Source organism: Colias philodice, chromosome 3 (genome assembly GCF_061535455.1).
Source record: "Colias philodice isolate Cphi_HAF_F1 chromosome 3, ilColPhil1 Martin Lab GWU primary, whole genome shotgun sequence".
Classification (NCBI taxonomy): Eukaryota; Metazoa; Arthropoda; class Insecta; order Lepidoptera; family Pieridae; genus Colias; species Colias philodice.
This window is the reverse complement of record NC_143088.1, coordinates 1956457-1978467: the sequence shown is the minus strand read 5'-3', so window position 1 is coordinate 1978467 and position 22011 is coordinate 1956457. Positions and strand designations below refer to the sequence as shown.

At 33.5% G+C, this 22011-nt stretch overlaps 1 protein-coding gene across 1 annotated transcript in view; it reads left to right on the top strand.

Annotated features, from left to right (window-relative positions):
• N (neurogenic locus Notch protein) overlaps positions 1-22011 on the top strand; it is a 143283-nt gene that overhangs the window by 35782 nt on the left and 85490 nt on the right. Inside the window, exon 2 of the mRNA XM_089713320.1 lies at positions 6472-6550. Coding sequence (XP_089569446.1) covers positions 6472-6550 — 79 coding nt within the window. The remainder of the gene's footprint in view (positions 1-6471; positions 6551-22011) is intronic.

Genomic DNA, 22011 nt, shown 5'->3' with positions numbered 1-22011 from the left:
TTTATTTCTATTTCCTGTTATATAACATAATATATAAATATTAAACACATCTTCAGACGGATGTTTCTTAATATAATTTGGCAACATTATGTAATGAGATTAATAAAACTAACTAATAGCAAGTGATAATGCAACTTCCGAAACATTGGAGGTACAAAAAAGATAAATATCGAGAGATCAATTTAGTTTTGAATCTATTCAAATAATTGTAAACCCAAAATCTACCAAAAACAGTTCAAGTAACAAATATAGAACTTGAAAATGGACTAAATGTTCCAATTTATAGTCCACCTAAACGAAACATCACCAAACCTCTAGTACCAAACAAGGCGCGCCGGATGCCACAATAGTCAATACACTACATCCGCAATCAGATCATTGTGTGCCAGTGGGTGACTGGGGAGTGTACTTGTTGTTTTGGGACCATTTATATGTTATTTAAGTTTAAAGTACTTGATAGCTGATACATAATATGTGATAGGTATGTATGTTTCTAGTACCTACCTTGTATTTTAACTAGCTGCCCCAACGGGCTTTCTGCTCTATTGTCCCGTTTTCGTGTTTTCTCTTCATGGACACCTTCCTTGTGCCTTAAAAAAATAGAATAAATAGCCGAATTGGACAATAACGGATTGACCTGCAATTCGGCTATTTATTCTATTTTTTGGACTTTGCGCTAAGCAACATTTGGCGATTCATTTTTAGAGTAGAGTATAGACTATTGGGAATGGTGATTTGGTATAGTGAAAGCTGGTCTAGACTATTTTCTATATACTTTAACAAAATTAACAACTTCCGTTTTATCATAAAAAATCAACAAACATACACACTAAAAAAACTATTCACGTATATAATACATCAGTAGTTAGGAGGTCAAGCTTAAAATTTAAAAGAAATTTTTAATTCGTAGCTATAAAGTAAATGTGAATCGTCCTCAAATAAACCAGTACATTACGTCTAGAATATTCCACCATAGCATAGTCTCGATGCGCACACGCGTGACGGAAGGGTGGGCACCCTTCACACATACATACATACACAGATGTTATAAAATTATTGTTTCATTGTCAATGTGATTGTGAAGTCATTGGCGGTTTTTTATTACATGTGGAATATAGTTTTATATGGTTTAATTTTGATTCGTTTTCTTTTAAGTGAATCAACGCGTGGTGTAAATAATAATTGTCCGTTTTTATGCCAAATTAACTTCGCATTCGTTGTTGGTTACAACAATCATAAACACAATAGAAATGCTATACAGAAAATTGATTAAAATAATATCTTAGAAATCGTTTATGCAAATTTATTTGTTCTAAAGACTGGTAATTGAAGCCGCGTGTTTTGATATCTTGCTTTAATTAGGAAAAACAATCTGCCATCGATTGCTATGTTAATTAAAGATTAATGTGAATTACCGAGACTTTATAGCATGAATGTTGTTGCTATTATATGAATAGTCTTAAAAAATGTAACAAAACGATTTAAGTTGAGATATGAATGCACTCCTAACATTAAGGAAAAACAAGAGTTTCACTAATCTCAGTGGGCTACTGAATATCAGTGCTGTCACAAACAAGGTTCAGTAAATGCCAGCATTTAATAACTCTTCAATACGTTCTTTCACAAAATAACTGATTTTCCTTTTGGTATAACATTTACATAAGTATAAGTACCTAACTAATTAATTTAAACTTAATAATTATATGATCTATGCATCATTGCATATAGGTATAGCCAAGTCATACTTTCACAAGCGAATTATCAATTACATACAAATGTTTGGGCAAGTTTAAACTATGACAAAGGGGTCAATTACAATGCCAAAGATTTCCCCGTATATGCGATTAAAATTCCCCAATCTGACAATGTTGTACCGTGAAATTGGTAATGTACGACAATTAAAATCTTCTAAAGTTTATGGTGATCACGCGATATGACGCATTTTTATTTGGTAATATTTAGACTTGAAGTGTCGCATTTTTCGTGTGTTATTTATTAACTCTTTAATATAACCATACAAATAAGAAATTATGTTACAATTTTATACCAAAACATAGTACAGTTTATAAGGCGGCCTTATCACTTAGCAGTGATCTCTTCTAGGCAACCGGGCTATGTACTAAATAAAAAAAGACGGGAGTTTTCAAAAGACAAGTTTTCACTTCTGCCTGCACTCTGGGAGTGCCGGCAGAAGTGAAAACTTGATTATTAACGTTGAGCATGTTTGATATTTTGGAATGGTACGCGTACGGTCGGTCTTACGCTTTTTCGATCAGGTCACGTGTCCTGACGCGAGTTTAAGATTTTATACCCATTACAGAAAAAGTGCTCAACGCCGCTAAAGAAGTTTTCACTTCAAAAATAAAAATAAAATTATATTTATTTGCCAAAAGGATAGGTTATTAAAATAAGTACAGATTACGACAGCGGACCCCGGACTAGGCACAGCCTGTCTCGCGGGGCCATACAACGATTGTACTATGAAAATGTAGGTTCACAAAGGGTCCAACACGTTTAACACAATGCAACTTTGAACATGATATTTAGCTTATTCAAATACTGAGGACTAGTCAATTTTAGCCATACTTAATTTCTAACTGTCAATACTCCATAATTTTAAATACTTACCTACGACCTACATATAGGTTAAATTTTAGTAACGTTTTATATCAAAAGGACAAATGTAATTATGGTTATCAGTAAGAATCAAACACTAACTGTATAAAAACTATAAGAAATAAATTAAAGGTGATATGATACTCGAATGATAGACCGTTCTAGATAGCTGCTTAAGCTGCAAAATGTTTACAAATAAATATGCGTCCGTACACGCGAATGTCAGTAGCCAATAAAATCACACGTACAACTGAGTACTGCTTCAGATTATTATTTAAGCTTCCAGTATTTTATATTGAAGTCCTTTCAGTATCACTACATAGTATAAAACAAAGTCGCTTTCTCTGTCCCTATGTATGCTTAAATCTTTAAAACTACGGAACGGATTTTGATGCGGTTTTTTTTTAATAGATAGAGTGATTCAAGAGGAAGGTTTTAGTATATAATTTATTATGTTTTAGATAAAGCGGGCGAAGCCGCGGGCGGTAAGCTAGTTACGAATAATATATATATTGTTTTTCGGGCTTTACGCAATACATTATGAAACTATGTTTGTTGTTGTTTTATTTGAACACACTACCTTTAATGTGTACATTTAGATTTAGAAATGAAAGGAGAATTATCAATTGAAACTACCCAATTAGGTATCCAGGTACAGAAAGTAATGCAAAAAAACAAAATGATAGAAAAGTTCTTGCTTTAAAATTGTCACTTTTGATACAGATGTCGATCGTATCTTTCATTGTTGTAAACAAAAGCCAGTCAAATAATTATTAACCAAGCAAATGCATATTTATTATTTACCACAATTATCTACCTTCTCTAATAACATCTTCGTTTCTCCGAACCACCATTGTTTACAGAAGCAACATTTTTAATCTGTTATCAAATGCAAATTGCGTATTATTACAACGTAATATATAAATAATATATCACAGTTCATTTCTCACGGATACTTCGCGGAAGCGTTAGTGGGCGAAGATATTTTTATGTATGTATATTCGGTTATCAGTAACTCTTTCCCACGCTACGTTATCAGTGTTAAAAATATTAAAATATTTAAAATCGTACGCTTCAAGTTGCGACTTGTCCTGTTTTGTCCAGTCAGGATTTTATGAATTTAGGGATAACAGTTAACACGTATAAATCAAGTTGACATTTTTTAAATAGACCGTGTATTTTAGTAAATTATATTTTTAGTAATCGATATGGTTTTTACTTTTTTTGTACTTAAATGTACTAAAATTTGAAAGGATTATAAAAGTTAAACGTGAGGACTGAGGAGGCATTTTAATTCTTCTGCTTTCTTACTTCCTTACAGTGGTTATACATTTAAAAACAAATCTTGATTCCTAAAGCATCATTCATTTACCCACACATTAACAATCACCACACAAGCACACTTAAATAACCAAAACACCTATCAATATCACTTATAAGTACAAAAACAAAAAAACTCGATACAGCGCCATCTGCCGCCAAATAGCGTTGACTCACGAATTCTCTTTGACTATATTAGGACAGATAAATTATTCATGAAAGGGTCGATGCATTAATTTCACGATTTCGTTAAAACCGGTAAACATGATCGGTAAAAAAGTTATCCTTGTACGGATGTCCGCTAACCGGTTTTTGTTTTGTATTGAAGCTCATGGAGTGTTTGCAATTGCTTGTATGATATCCAGGTTTGAATATGGCAACCCTCCGTAAAAATTATTCAGTAGGTATCTACAATTCGATGGACATACGCTTTAAACTTTTGAGATAGAAATTTCTAATCTCAAATAGGACAAATGATATGAATTGTATAACTTATAAATAACATTAAATGTTCCTTATTAATTATGTTTTTAAGAAGTTCCTACATTTACAAACAAAATTATGATATCACACTAATATTCCATCTATCTACCATTCCATATCAAGACAGCATGAAAAGGCAACTAACAAATTGAAAGAACCTTTGGTATTCGTAACATTCTAAATATCATGTTCCTAAGTTCCTTCAAAGACAAATCATTACGACTTCACAAAATCAGATCTAAACCGAGATATCTCAAGATCCGTCTCGAGATTCGTCTTAAGATTTAAACGATTCGGAAGTTTAATCGGCACTAGAATTAACAATCGATAAGATCGGTGCATCGAGACCACCCAGTGTAGCGAATTAATCGATTCTTCTGAAGTATGAAAAAACGCATTTGCATTTTCGGCATCCATTAGGTGTGCTTTGGTAATGTTCCGATTGAATTAATTACAATGTTAATAACAAGAGAAGATTTTATAAGTAATGAGACTACAAAAAAGAGCAGGTGTGCTGAACACACGTGTCAGAAGTGAAACTTATTTGGCAAGATTCAAAGATACCAAAATCGCCTTACCCCATGGACGGTATTGCCATGACGCGACCCTGAAATTTTACTCTCAACGCGCCTAGAGAAGTTTCACTTAAAAAAAAACAATGAAAAGGTGATGACTACCAATAAATGAGTTTTGTTTCTAATTAATTTGCTTTAAAAATAAGTAAAAACAAATGGGAAGTTCAGTGTGACATGAGTGTGACTATGTAATGGGGTCGAAAAATAATTAAAAACGTAAAAGGACAAATAGGAAGCTCGATGTAGTGAATATGAAATGGGGTCAGTGCTAAAACAGAGTTATGGTTGATAAGAAGTTTCAATATAAATTTAATTGTGTTTATGATTATAAATAGTTCTAATTGATGATTCTTATTACAAAAGAACTGGATATGATGTTATAGCTAGAACTAGTCATAGTCGAGTTTGAGCATCACTTCAACTTCTGTTCGCTTCACATTCACTTCACTTCTCGTTAAATCATTAATGTTGCTGAAAACAAAATGGTAGCCAACTTAAATAAATATTAAATAAATCGAATAAGATATTCAAAACAGAATTAATCCATACTAATATTATAAATACGAAAGTAACTCTGTCTGTCTGTCTGTTACTCAATCACGCCTTAACTACTGAACCAATTTGCATGAAATTTGGTATAGAGATATTTTGATACCCGAGAAAGGACATAGGCTACTTTTTATCCCGGGAAATAGGATAGGTTTTATCCCGGAAATCCCACGGGAACGGGAACTATGCGGGTTTTTCTTTGCCTGCGCGGGCGAAGCTGCGGGTGGAAAGCTAGTAATTCATATTTTATCAATATTCAGAAATAAATCATACAAATTAAAGTATTTCAAAGAATTACGATTAAATATACTTGAATTGATAAAATCCAGGATTTATTCCTAAAAAAATTATCTTTATCTCAAATAGCCGTTAAACTTATCGTAAGCAAATATTCTGACAGCTCGACCGGCGCGTGAGTGGGAATTTGACAAGTGTAAATATTTATTACTTATCCAAATATCCTGGTTTACTTTAACCGACTTTGGAAAATGAGAATTTTCGTATTGAGTGTTTGCTAATTAATATTATTCAGCATTGATCAACATCAACTTAGGCAGAAAAGTGGTTATAGAGAGAGATTTTTCTTAGTTTTGTGAAAAAAATGAAGTGAAACTTCTTTATCGGGGTTGGAAAAAAATTTAGTGTAACATTTTTTCGTTACGCGTGACATTTTTCCGTTACGCGCCATCTTTTTCTTATAGGTAGGGACCACGCGTGATTCGACGTATTTCTGTAAAGTGGCATATAGTAAATTATTTTTTGAAAAATAAGGTCATAAAGAAGTTTCACTTCTTACGTTACACACGTACACGCACACACAAGTAGGTACTAGGTACACGCACACATTTTTTTCCATAAATCCCGTTAAATTAAGTTTCCTACAATAAATAAATATCTTCACAATACTAATACTATCCTTTATTTCCAGGTTTCGTCTCATGCTCTCCGTCCCCTTGCAAGAACGGTGGCACATGCCTTTCTACGCCGCGAGGAGAATATTTTTGCAAGTAAGTCAAACCTTTTATATAATTTTTTCTATTAATTTGACCTGTTTAATTATTAGTTAATTATACACATTAATATTTAATTAAAATTATAAGATAATTATGGATTTTTCTTCTATTAAATGGCAGAAACTAGTTAATAAGATTTCATCTTGCTTATCTGAATCTGAATCTGAAACATAATTTGTTGTAGGTAGTTTAATGATAATCGAATCCGGATCCACATAAATATGTATTTTTGAATATCAATTGCTATTAATTTAAACCACCTGTTATTATTCTGAACACAAATTAAAATAATATCAAAATATAACCGTTATTGGGGTGCAATACACCCTGCATTTATGTGTACGCAGATCACCCTAAAAACTTTAATGTAATCGTAACATCGTTCAAAAATCATCCTTATAAATTCCGCTTCAAGGACCATATTTCCTTGTAACAATATATTTTTTATGACACAATAGCGTTATTGAATTTTGAATCTTAAGATAATTACTTAAGGGTGAAAATTGATTGATCGAAATAAGACAGATGCGCCAGAGTTCAAGTGTTGTTAATTGCATTGAAAAAACTACGCACTATAATTTTATGGTTTTCACTTGTGATACGATCCATTGGAATAATTTCTAATTAATAATAGTGCCATATACATAATGGAAATGTTTTTTACTTAAAAATTGCAAATAATATCATAATTAATTACTAGTTATCTTGTTTTGTTCGTAACTCAGTCACACAAAAAAAAGCTGAAGATATTTAGATGAAATTAAACACACATCTAGATAGCATATATTTACATTCCTCTAATCAACAGATTAACCACGAAAAATAAAGTACTTATTGGGTATTTGATTCAATTTTATAAAACTAACCTAATCGTCATGAAGCTAGAAAATCCATACTAATATGTATTATAAATGCGAAAGTAACTCTGTCTGTCTGTTACTCAATCACGCCTTAACTACTGAACCAATTTGCATGAAATTTGGTATAGAGATATTTTGATACCCGAGAAAGGACATAGGCTACTTTTTACCCCGGGAAATAGGATAGGTTTTATCCCGGAAATCCCACGGGAACGGCAAATAAAATTAAATACTATGCGGGTTTTTCTTTGACTGCGCGGGCGAAGCTGCGGGTGGAAAGCTAGTATATTATAATTTTAGAACTATAGCCCTTTCATAATGCCTTTGAAAGCGGACCTCTAGGTTCGCTAGCCATTTACATATCGACCTATTGTGACTGCCTTAGTCTGAACTTATCGTATAGCCTTATACGTCATACTGGATGGCGGGCGAAATGGATAGAATCCTTACTATTTATTCTCGAATTAATAAATTGTAGAAATTTTAAGAGTAGGTAAAAAATAACGTTTTTGTATCCGAAATTATAGGTGACGCACATTGCGATATGTTTTATAATAGTACCTAACTATAATACCTTTAGTATTTATTACTTTAACATAAAAAGAAAAATTAAATTCCTTCGAGTATTTCGCGCATCGAAACCAAAAAAAAAAATTTACAAAACATTTCGTTAAGGCCTTTTTAATTACGTTATTACTGATAGGTACCTAGTTAATTTTAAACGTAGTGTAAGCATGTGCTTTAAAATTTTAATCTCATCTCAATCTCAATCTCAATACTATTATAAAGGCGAAAGTTTGTAAGGATGTATGGATGTATGGATGTATGGATGTATGGATGTATGGATGTTTGTTACTCTTTCACGTAAAAACTACTGAACCGATTACAATGAAATTTAGCACACATATAGAGGGTAACTTGGATTAACACATAGGATAGGTTTTATCCCAGAAATCCCACGGGAACGGGAACTATGCGGGTTTTCCTTTGAAAACGCGGGCGAAGCCGCGGGCGGAAATCTAGTTTTATTATAATCTTATTACTTTTATAACCGCGAAATTATCTGAAGATGCATTCATGTTAGTCGCTCTTTCACTCAAAAACAGCTAATGGGATTAATAAACTCAACACAGATATATCTATATCCAGCCAGTATTAACAATAAAGCTTACAATCTATGATATTGCTAAATATCTTCAATAATAAGTTATTCGCACGTACGACCGCTTAGAATTTTTTCCATACCTTTTAGTAACATAGGTAGCCACTATTCGACTTATTCTCGATCGCAACTCGCAAACGAAACCTTAGTAAGGCATTCGCGGCTTTGTTTCCATCATTGCGATGCTCATTAAAATCTTTGCCCTCTATGGAGGCTCCAGATACGGAGGTGAGAGGACCATCGTTACGAGCGGAATGCTCTGATTATGTATTATAATGGTATGTTTATATGGCTTCGCTTTTTGTTTTTGCATTTTTTAAACATATTTGGATAAGAGGGATTTTTGGTTGCGTTTATGTGTACAAACAATGCTTTATTAATATAAATTCCCCCGGAATATCGCCCCGAATAGCGAAAGACGCGGGTTCGAATCCCGACTCGTGACTGAATTTTTTCTATTCTTTAAAAATTTATAAGTTTAAATTTTTCAAGACTTTTAAGTCAATAAGTCCCTATAGATTAACGGTCAGACACGACGTTATTATAATATCTATACAGTGACGAAACTATAAAATGTTGCAAAGCTATACAAAGTTATCTTAAAAGCTTGTAAGCTGTCAAAAAGGTACAAAAGCTATCTATTATAGTAAAATTTATAATCTATTATGACAATCGCCTTCCAAGTAATTTTTGGCGCTCAAGATAGATGTGAAAGATAAAAGATAAAGATAAAAGATAGACATCGGTGTCGGTGACCTATAGACGCTTGTGGGCGGGCGGCCCAGTTACGTGACGTCATAGCTTTATACTATGGTCATAGTGCATTTCCCGTTATATTTTAGCGTTTATTGATGCATATATGTCATGAGTATTTTTAGAATTTGTTGATTGCTTATGCAGTATAAGTCCTATTAATATTATAAATGTGAAAGTTTGTATGGATGTTTGTTACTCTTTCACGCAAAAACTACTGAACCGATTACAATGAATTTTAGCACACATATAGAGGGTAACTTGGATTAACACATAGGATAGGTTTTATCCCGGAAATCCCACGGGAACGGGAACTATGCGGGTTTATCTTTGAAAATGCGAGCGAAGCCGCGGGCAGAAAGCTAGTTAGCAGCTAGTAGCTGCAAAACGTTATATATTTTTATAACGTTTTGTATAAAGTAACTTAACTAGTAACTTAAGTTTATAGTTAATGGAAGAAAGAAAGCATAGCATAAAATGTGTTGGTAAGCGCATAACTCGAGAACGGCTGAATCGATTTCGTAAATTCTTTTTTTATAATATTCCTTGAAGTACCAGGATGTTTCTTATGAAGAGAAAACGTAAACATGTACCACTGGCGAAGCCGGGGCGGACCGCTAGTTAATAATAATATTTTTTTAATTAAGTAATTCTATACAACATATAAGTTACCCTGAATAACGAATCAATCAATTTTGTTTCTTTTCTGTTTGTAAAAAAGAGAACATAAAATAGGTTTTAAACCCCTATTAATTGATTTAATCCCTATTTATTTGTGAATAATAAACCAAATAGAGTGGCGCTGTTAAAATTTTTACGAGGTCGTTTTGTCGGTCAACATTTACTATTAAACTAACACTTAACCGACAGACAATAAAATAGTTTTATGTATTCAATTGTTTAATAGGAAATAAACGGGTAATGTATGGCTTTTGGATGTTTAACAGCTGTTAGAGTGTTTAACGTACTGAATGCAAGTGTTTTTAGAGATGTATCTGTAGATTTACTTTATCTGTGGTCAAATAAAAAAATATAAGTATAGCATTTTTTGGTGGATACTTAGAAGTTTGTAAGATGAGTAGAGCGGGTGCTTTTCCACCAATAATGTGCGAGGATGTGTATCGAAGAATGTGTTAGTAAATAACCAATAGTATCGCTTAAAATGCTAAACGCTTCAAACTTCGAACTAAATGAAGCGATATGATTGGTTATTTTATTTACAAACATATTCTTTCTTTATTATTGTAGTAAAACTATCGTAAGTCTGCTAATATTGTGTTTAAATCAATTCAAATTAAAGCTGATGACGTCATTGACCCAAAGAAAGTTCTAGAACAATTCAGATGCGTGAAAATTGAACTGCCATACATAATAGTTTACTCCATATAATGGCGGGTTACGAAATATTACAGCGGTTCTTTTGAGTCAGAGGAAAATTAGATTTTTTTTATTGTGAGAAAATTTCTCGTTAGCTCTTTAGTGACCTATAATAAACGTTTTATATGCAAGTGTTGAAATGGTACGTGTGCCTTAAATTTTAAGCGAATCCTTTTTAAATGCTGTTTTATAACGGCATTAAAACGTGTGTATGTATTGTGGTTTGTGCATTTCGTATGAAAGATTAGATTTTGAGAAGGGTGTGAATTGTCATATTTATGCTTGCTAAAATGTTTTTTTTTTACTTATAGACCGGGAGATACTGACACAAAATTTCGAGTCATTTGTAACAGGATGGCGGTTCTACAGGGGTCTTAGTACGCAATGACAAAAAGAAAAACGATGGCGTGAACGCTGGTACCGGCGGCTTAGTCGCGTGGGCGTTAGTCGAACTCGTCGGAAAATAGCGAAAGTCAAACGATTTGTAACAGTATGGCACTTATTTTTCCTGTAAGTTTGAGGATCAACAAATATAAATACAAAATTTCAAAGATCTATGTGTTGGAAATCTTCACTTATATAAATTAATAATAAATTAAGTTTTCAAGTATGACAGCACTTTTTCCCCCTACTAGAAGTATGGCAAATATAATAATGGTCACATTTTATCAAATACTCTCCAAAAATCCAAATGCAATACTGGTACAAAAAGTTTGGCAAAATAAAAATTTTTTGCAGATTTTCGGCGGTATGGCGACCATTTGGAATCGTCCGAAAAGTATGGCATGGCGATTTTCGTAAATGGCTGCACGACGATAGTTACCTGTGCAAAAGTTAGCCTGGTACAAATGGTTGAATGATTGTTTTATTTAAATCAACACATTCGCATCGGTATGGCGGGCTGTAAGTCACACCGGAAAAGTATGGCATGACACTACCGCCTACTACTTTTTTATGGGCTATCGGTAAATTCTAAAATTTTTGTGTTACAAATCGTTTGACTTTCGCTATTTTTCCGACGAGTTCGACAAACGCCCACGCGACTAAGCCACCGGTACCAGCGTTCACACCATCATTTTTCTTTTTGTCATTGCGTACTAAGACCCCTGTAGAACCGCCATCCTTGTTACAAATGACTCGAAATTTTGTGTCAGTATCTCCCGGTCTATTATAAATATGATAAAATATGTATACAATAATATGGATCACTTTTTTGAAAGCTGCATTATTTACTTATCACTTCAATTATTAACAAGATAATTAATTCAATTTTCGCAGTTATTTGAAATTTCTAGTTTTAAAGCTTTCTAAAAAACTTGCAAATCTTCCAAATCTTCTCAAAAATCATTTAAAATTCATCGTTCATATCCTTATAGCTTATACGTATTCATTGTACGTATTTATTATATTACGACACAAAGCGTCTCGCGAATAAGAGCAATAGAACTAATGTAATTTTGGGTAATTTGTTTAGCGTTACACAACCCGGTGTGAAGTCGATGTGATTTAACCGACTTCCCAAATAACGATACATATAAGGTTTTTAATGCGTATTTTTTGTGAAGGGCTTACTTTACATGTGGGAAATACAGCAAGCAAATCCACGTGTTAAAACTAGTGTAGCGGTTTGGTTTGCTAGGTAGATTATTTTTGCGTTTTACAAAAGTTATGTGGGTGTGTGGCTATTTATATGAATTTATTATTATTATTATTTGAAATTTTTGTTCGTTAAGAAAGAACTTCAAAACTTTAGCAGACATGATTGAACAATTTCGAAATAGCTTGGCCGTAAAAGTACTGAATTGATATTCACAAATCACAATTGACCAGATTTCACATCGCAAATCCGCATAGAATCTAGCTTCATATTTATTTATGTAGCTTTTTATTTAAACTTAAAAAAGGTTGTCAACATCTGCCATAGAAAAAATTCACACGGCTGCTACAAGTGAAAGCCGATGTCCAAACGTAGCAAGGACTGTTGAGTAACTCTTGAGTGCAAGTTGAGTGTCACTTAAGATGGTCATTCGCATTGTCTCAGTTCATGAAATGGTTATTAATCATTTGTGTTTGCTTTAGTTTCTGCGGGGATCATTAATCTTGAAGTGGATTATATTTAGTGTGATTGCTCTTTGATACCATTTTTTAGGTATGAATATTTGAAAGATTATTTATTACATTATGTACCTATTAAAACTCCTACTTTCGGAGTAGATACTTAGATAGGTACTAAAATAGCAACATTATAAAGTTTGGAGTGTATATACATAAAAAATATAGGTACCGGCCGAATTAATAACCTCTTCCTTTTTTGAAGTCTGTTAAAAAGAAGATACCAACATTATTTTTAAACTCATGAAGGAAGAAATATCTGGGATTAAATATAGAATTAAAAGTTTTATTAAAATTGTATATTTATCAAACAATTTTTCGGCACTATACTATCTTTAAAATAACTCGGTTTGTAAAACGATTTTTATGTTGAATCCAAAATAGAAAAATCAAGGAAATGGATAAAAAAATCACACATATAAATACGCTCTATTATACACTAATAACTGTTAAATGTTGATGACTTCCACGTAATTAACAAGTTTCTTGCTAAAGTCGGATTCTTAGGTAATACCAAGTGACGCTAAAGTTGGATTCTTAAAGCCGGCTACTCACGTATCTGCCGCAGGGGCAACATCGGAACTATCTCGGTTGCACGGCGGTTGGAGTAATTTCAGCTGTTCTGTAAATTGCCCCTGAATACACATCACAATTGAGGAGCCAAGTGCAATTCCAATATTGCCCCCGCTGCAGGAACGTGAGTAGCCGGCGTTAAGTAATACTAAGTGAAGCTAAAGTAGGATTCTTAAGTAATACCAAGTGAAGTTAAGTAAATCGGTTTATAATAAAGCAGAAGGACATTAGTTTAATCGCACCCTTGACTACCTCGTTACGCCGGATTTCATATAAAAAGCTTTGAGCCCTTCGATAAAAGTTCTGTACATCTTTTTATTTTTACTAGCTTCGTACCGCGTATTGACTCGCAGCTACCGCAATTAGAACTGAGATAATGTCTGGTTGAAATAAAAATTATACGAATTAATAAGGATGTGTTCAGATTCTAAATAAATCTAGAATGGATATTTATTGCTAAAAGTATAGAGATTTTAAATAGGTATTAAATTATTGAATAACACAGTTGTATAAAATGAAAGTGTTGTTGGTTTGTAATTTAATAATATTACCAAAATTGCTGTTCTGATTTTGCAACTTTCGCCGGAAAAAGATAGTCATTACCGAGGTAAAATTGATCTCATTACTATAAACTCTAGTATGAAAATTATAGCATAAAATATAATAATTCTCTGATAATTTAAATTATATAAAAAAATATCAATTTTGTCAGTCGAGATGAAGGCAAAATTACAAAAGAAGAAGCAAATACGTACTCAGAATTAGATCTAGTAGGAATATAGAATAGAATAGAATTCATTTATTCGCTGTAAAAATCAAATACATAAAAAGTTACACAAGAAAAATAACAGAATATAGAAAGGTATGTATCAATGGAATCTTATCTTTTCTACGATATTTTTAAAACAACAATTTCACCACGGATCTCCAAAGGGTTCAATATTTGACTTGGTTTCAAAAAGATAATAGCAATCACTTCCTCCAACTAGAGATGACTCGGCAGTCGGCGTGAGAAGAAATAATGTTTTTTGGACCTGTCCCCACTTAGATTGTTATCATTTCAATGTTTAAGAATTCGGCCACAAATTTCTGTATAAGTACACTTTTATTGGATTTGCTACAGACCAGAAAATCTGGTAGGTTAAAAATATCTTTATCGATGCTCTTATTATGCGAAAGTATCAATAAAATGATTATACGCTGAGTTTATATGAGATGATGATACATTTTGGTAAATTGATAGAAGACACTCGTCACTGATAACGAAATTTCAAGTGGGTGCCCTATAGAACAATAAGAATTAATTTTAATAATATTTGCAGTAGATCCCCTCATGAACCCATCAGAAAACGTTATCGAAACATCAACATTTGAGCACGTACAAAAGTCGTAAAGCATAAATCTAATATGCCATAATGTCCATTACAAAACTATCTTCAAAATATCATCTACGAATCTCGCCGCAAAAGGAAAAACCGAAAACCAATAAAAGATAATAGAACCATTGAATGCAACCATTATTATGCGATGTCTCGGAATGCTCTTTGACGGACCCGATCTCAGCCAGTGATTACGGATTTTACAATCTCACACGGGCGTCTTACTTCGTTAGCGGTCCACGACAAGCGGAAAGAGCCGTGGATATCTTCACAACGAATTATCATTTCGTACGTGATCCCAGAAAACTATTGTCGAAGATAATTCATCCAAAACGTTCGGATATACGAGCGAGCCTTCACGATAACCTCTCAAGATTTTATGAACCCGGTCTTCGACTTTGCATACGATAAATGGACGATCAAAAAACGAGTTATCGGTTACATCAATCAATTCTGTGCTTTAGTGCCACTTGATAGACTACAATTTCTTTCGCAACAAAAAACCCGACTCCAAAAACGTGTTGGTAGCCACACGAAAAAGATTAACGTCCTTTTACTTTTATACATACATAAGACGTTAAAAGGGTTCATCTTAAATTGCTAATACAGGCTGTATATCATGTCTCGTCCTGCCAAATGTCACCTTATTTATAACGTCATCCAGTTCATAAAAGTGACCACTGTAAGGGACAATTTGTCAGAATATTAACGCAAAGTATGAATCGGATTTTTTGCAAGTGGATTTTTATAAATCGGTGAAGATTCTTTAAAATAAAAGCAAAATTTGCCGACTTTCGGCAGGAATTTCTCGTTAAGCCCGGCGGGAAGGCATGCGAGTATTTTGGTGCTATTATCTGGCTGACCGGTTTGGTCGAATTTAAAACAATAGCTTGCGTCTGCCCCGTTCCTTTACCTGCATAGTTCCACTATTATAAAAGGAAACTGAATCATAACGATAGGCTTCTTAGAATATTGCTCAACTTCTAAAATTGGTAGCGAAAGATGCGATCGATCTAATTTATGACTTCAAAATTTAAACAATCGGAATTTGTTAAGTAACTGTAGAAATAACTAACCTGCATATAATATCGTAAATGAAGTAAATACCTACCTTATTAAAAACATAAGTAATGCACAAGATATTATTCTTATATGGTAAGGATTGCGATTTCCTGTACAGTATACAAGCCAGTCCATAAACACAATTTGGAGTTGAGAACGTAATTGTTTTTGGCCTTTGCCCAGTCGATCTTCGGCCATACTTCGTAATGGTTGTCATAGTTTTGCTTTTTCGTAGCCCATGCAAATATAACGAGCCTCGTGTCTTGAATAGCTGCTTAGCATAAACGTAAGGGTCAGCTTAGTAAATTTGAGTTCGGTGTGCGGTAATGGATAATTCTAGTAGACTAAAACGGTTTCGCAAGGCCTCACACATTCACGGTTTCGGGTTGCTTAAAATCTCGTGTTTGTGAAGGGAACTAGATAAGCGCGTTAATTATCGGTTATATTAGTTGCGCTAATGGACTAAGATACTGAAATTAAACTTATTATTTATGGTTCTTTGAATCGTCATTGAATTTTATAAAAAAAATATCTTATAGACATTTGAAATAAGTATAATTTATGAATATGAAGACGAATAAGCCTTAGTGTTTAAAATTAATAATATTCCCTATCCATTCCGAGTTCCGACCATTCTTCCTCAATCTTTGATACCTGTATAAAACTATAGATACATTCTTTGTCTAAATTCTTACAACGAATGAAGATACATAGAAGATCTAAATATATCACACCTATCAGCAAACGTAAACATATTTCCACAATCCAGTTATCTAAATTCTAAATTCAGTGCTACAAGACATACAATTACCGACCACATCCGTCTCTCCTTACAAAGTGCGTAACTGTTTACAAGTATTTAATGTAAGGTAGCTATCACGATTGTAGCGAGTCGTTCACGTACCTTTACTATTTACATCTTTACCAGCTTAGTTCATTCGAACAACAATTCATATCGAAGAACTATGAAAAATCTTGGCGATTATCCTGTTCCCCGTAAAATCAATCGATTTTCTAGATTATTCTACCGTAGACAAGCGTTAAGCGAATTGACTATTACTTCACAGACTAGCTTTTTAGTAATCGCTACCGCTTCCGCTTATCTTTCCTAAACGCGTCCTAAGCTACGATGTTACTGAATTGTAAAGTGGACATTTAGAATTGCACCATCAGTTAGTCGGACCGGGCCATTTATCTTCGCGGGACATGTTTGAACTTTGAGAGCGCTTTTCAGTATGTAGTTCAATTGGTTTTCATATACATATTGATGCGATATTTATTCATTTTATGTAAGTTTCCCAGATCAACAGATCGATGTCAAACTTACATAATCCGTCGAATGATATCAATTTAATCTCTTGAAAGAAGCAAAAAGTAACTTCGTTTTAGTTAAGAAAGATTCAATTATGATATTATAAACAAAGGTATTACATCATTTTATGATCCTCAATTTTATTTGCACTCCAATAAATATTTATCGGATCCCGATCATGGCCATATCAAAGTTGACTCGAACTGCCTTTAATGAGATCTGCGCTATATATGGCATTCGTTTGTTACGGAGCAATCGTCTCGCGATTCCTGTATCTGATCTCTTTGTTGCATTACTGCATTGATTTGCAATCATTGGGAGATCTTAAAACACTAAATTGTCGATGCTGCTCCTTATTTCAATAGACAAAATCCGATTAGATTAAAACTCCTTAAATAGTAGTCTGATTTATTGGAACCCGACATTAGTTGTTCGTTAGCTTGTCAGACTGTCTCCGAACTGATTTCGATGCTAAATCTGTGAGTTTAATAAATGTTCATTAACTTGCTTTGAGTTTAAGACCAAGATAATAAACTTGTAAACGAAAAAGCTTGTTCTGTCTCCCTCAACATCGCTGATCATAAAGTCTAATCTTCCTTACACAACGCAGTTACATCTTATCTCCGAAAAACATGACTCAATATACCCAAGTTCCAGGTACAGTTAAAACTTGACCGTGAACCGAGCGCCATTACTTTTGTGTTTACACGGGTCACGTTATCATAATCCAAATCTTGATGACAATGTGAGCAATAAACTAAAACCGACACGACCGCAGGTGCCACCTGAAATCCGACCTTATTACCGATGGTATAGAGTCCTGAAGAAATGTCGATTATGTTGCTTTTCATGTGTGAACACCTGAGACTATCTCGATGCCGTGAAGCACGTCTGCTCCTCGACCGTCATACTTTATCTGTAATAGCTAGCTTTTAATGGTCTGTGCTATTCTTTGGTCCACATATTGCAATCACTGAGAATTATTGCTCGATTCTCATTGTGATACAGCGAACCCTTTGTGAGGCTGTTCAATATGAAATGAGAAAGAGATAAATCGAAACTCAAATATTGTTCAATAAATACATCAAATAAGGTTCTACGAGACCCAATAAAAGATCATTACTGGTTGTAAATTAGCTTCGTTTCCAGTACTCCAATTGACAATCATTATTCAAATGATAGAAAGCATGTTTATGAATCGGAGTCTCATTACGGAATGATAAATCGGGTACATTTGTATTATCCATTGAGAATATTCTAAATCATAACAACGCCGTGTCAGCCACCCACAAGAAGGCAGAATTTAACACGTAACATGAGCTATCAATCTAAAGTTACAACACAAAATGTTGACTATCAATTATTCGTCTAATGAAATAATGGCGGAGTAACCTCACGATCGAGGGCTCCTATATGAGTTCTCTTGTTAATGTTGTAGGTACGTTATCCATCTTACAGCTATTGTTTGTGGTCTTGATCACTTTTGACTCGTCATTTTAATTTATAGCGGAGTCACTTATATTCAAGAATTAAAGGCGAACATTGATACAGTTAAATACCACATTAGCTCATTATCATCCTGCATACTAAAAACGAAATTAGAATTGTTTCCAACGTCACCGTCTATCGTTTATCATCCATAGAACTAAAACGTTCAAAAACTGTCTGACACTAGAAAAAGCGTCAAGTCCATCACTGAAATGAATATTCATAACTGTCATCACAATCTGCTTCGTTTCCGAACGTGTCCATTCTCTTGCGGTTTCAACACGTTCATTGTTGAAGAGTAATTACATTGACGTTACTTCAATCAAGCAGTCATTAATTAAAACAAAAAGTGATGTACCAACAACACTTGGAGTATTGTTCGATGTAATGGTGCCTTCGCACTTTCTATGAAACATGTATTACGTATATTTTGTACTTATGAAGTAAGAAGAATGGATAAAGACAAGTAAAGATGGGTCTACAAGTTCCGGATAACTCCTGGCAATCAATGTGTAAATTAAAGTGCTTTGGTATTCTTCTGATTTATTCAGACAGGCTCTTGTAAAACTTTTCTTGCTATGTTCATCATCCTAGCGCATATTTCAATGTTAATACGAAGCTCAGGCAATGTGCTTTCCTTGCGCCGTTTCTTTGATTTACCGTTATTGTTTGAAATCAATGGAAATCGGGAACAATTGAATTTTCTTCAACATAATAGAGACAAAAACTAACAATAAAGAAAATAACCTATCCTTCTTGTGAAGTCCGGTTCACGTTGATTTTGTTCAAGTATATTTAGACTCGGATCAACTATAAAAAAATAGTTTTTAATACGAAACATTGCTCCTAATCTAACGTTCAAATATTAAAAGACATTGGATTTACAAAAAGCGAACCCGTGACCGATCCGAGCCTCGGTGACGGCCCGTGACAAAAAACAAACTTATTTAAAATTTGGATTAACGCTTCGAGCGGAACGAAACCCATACTGTTTGATCAAGTAAAGTTCTTTATTTACGCACGATCGCTGGAATTCTTGGATAAAGGGATACAGAGCAGGATTTGAAGAGGAATAAATAAGTATTATAGCATGAACATTGTTGCTGACGCAGAAGATTTGGGTTGGAGTGTGGTACCTTATAGTTGTACCTACAATATTTTGATTTAAAGCCAATATAAAAGATGATCAGTTTAAAATTATTGTTTTACGCCTTTAGGACTCTAAGATGAAGAAGATAAAACTTAATGATAATTGCAAGACTTCGCAAACTTTAATAGTTTCTACTAATCTATGTAAAAAGCAATCATCATAAACTATAAAAGACGATAAAATTTAGAAGTGAAGCAATAAACAAGAGCACTATGAATTTTATATTACAACAACTACAATCATTACGCTATTATAGGAATATTCAATTTAAGACATTAGAGAGCTGAATTATATCTGTTGAAATATTCGCCTATCAAATGTGATTTAACGAAAGCATCGTTTAAAATAATTTACAATGGCGAACGCAATAACTTTCAATTAACAGAGCCAAGGCTGAACATCAATGGACAATACGGAATGGGAGCAGAGGCTTCATGCGTTTTGTATTTGAGTACCATTTATGCGATATTTTGCTTTGATTGAGATCAGAGTTTTATTATTTGAAACTTTATCTCCTTGTCCTAATTAGATAGATGCAGAGGTAACAAGATGTAGAAAAATATTAAAGTATATGAACCTTTAAGAATAAGATGTTTTAACGATCTCTTTGATTACTTGTTGAACACGTCATAACTAACTTTAAAGAACTCTTAATGAAAACTTTAAATTGCCTCCAAATTGTGTACCCAGACGGCATCCGAATGTATGCCTAATGCTTAAATAGACGACCCATTCACATCAGTTTCTCCTATTTCAACAACTTGAGTAACAGTTCCAGTTTGTTAATTAACAACGCGGTGAAAAATAAAAACAATTAACGCTCTTCATGAATAAAGAGCTCTGTCAAGTGAAATAGGACGGGGAAGGGTCTAACGAATATATGGCGTGACATTTAGTGGTACTTAACGGCCAAGTTAAATAGATGTATCAGAATGCGGCGCGGTCTAATGTTCCCAATTAGAATGTTCTAGTACAAATCGTACTGTCATGAATCATATGCATGTTAAACAATACAAAAGGAAAGTTACAGCTCGAAATTCTTAATCATACAACTACAGCGCAACACATTGTAGCATCTCTCGAGATGTGATTAGTAATAATGGTTCTGGTCTTCAATGGATCCAACAATGTATTCTCGCACTCGAACGCCAAAGCTTTCAAGTGCCGACATTTACATATTAAATAAGGAATTTAATGGGCGTCCCAAGAATATCCATCGAAAGATAAAGGATGCATATCTGACACTTCCCGTGCATTTTTCTCGCCAGATCAGTTACGATTTTGAGAGTAATTCAGTTCACAGTTGACACCATGAAACGGATGCTCGTGATTATATCTTTGTTGAATAAAAATAAATCGAATATCCGCTTCAATAAGGTTCAGTTTTCCACGTGACGGTTTTATTTGACTCGCTGCAATCAGAGTTGGTTGATAAACAGTTAAACATTAAGTGCAATTTCATTTGGAGGAGCCCCATTCAAAATCGATTTATTCAAAGCAAACTGTTACTAAGTAAACACTGAGAGATGATGTCTTAGAATCGATGACGATAAATGTTTGTTTAAAAGAAACTTCATGCTTTTTTTGGCCAAGTTCATCTAAGTCCATTGATCTGTTCGTCTCGACGCCTCTCTGACATTGAGTGTTGTGTCAAGAATTAAAAGAGATATGATTTTATAGTTCAATATTATTATTTGTTCTACAAACACTCTTGAAGTCATGTTAATTGCAATTAGCACACGTATCAGTGGTTTTCTGATCAATGCCGTATTTTTTGCTAATGTAATCGATGTAAGGACTCTCATGGTCTCTTTAAATAATACGTTTGGCATTGTTATGTAGGTATAACTTCTTCTTATGGTGTTCATTGACCTAAGCAGTCGAATGTAGATCGTTTTACATTTTACGATTTGTTTATCGGTGTATCAGTTTTGATCAAATAATCTCGGATATAAAATAAGTATATATCGATAATTTTAAATAATATATTATAATGAGTTTACTGTCTCTTAATAATCTTTCGATAAATAATTACTTATCACAGAAATTTAATACACAACGAAATGTCCGATATAAAACACAGACACCTTAAAAAAATGCATAAATCTATACATTGTTGAATAACAAGTTTTAAAATAGATATCATAGTATTGGAAATCTTGGAGCAGGTGCGAAATACCGTTAATAATCAAGGCAACTTGTTTGTCAACACAGACGATGTTTATCT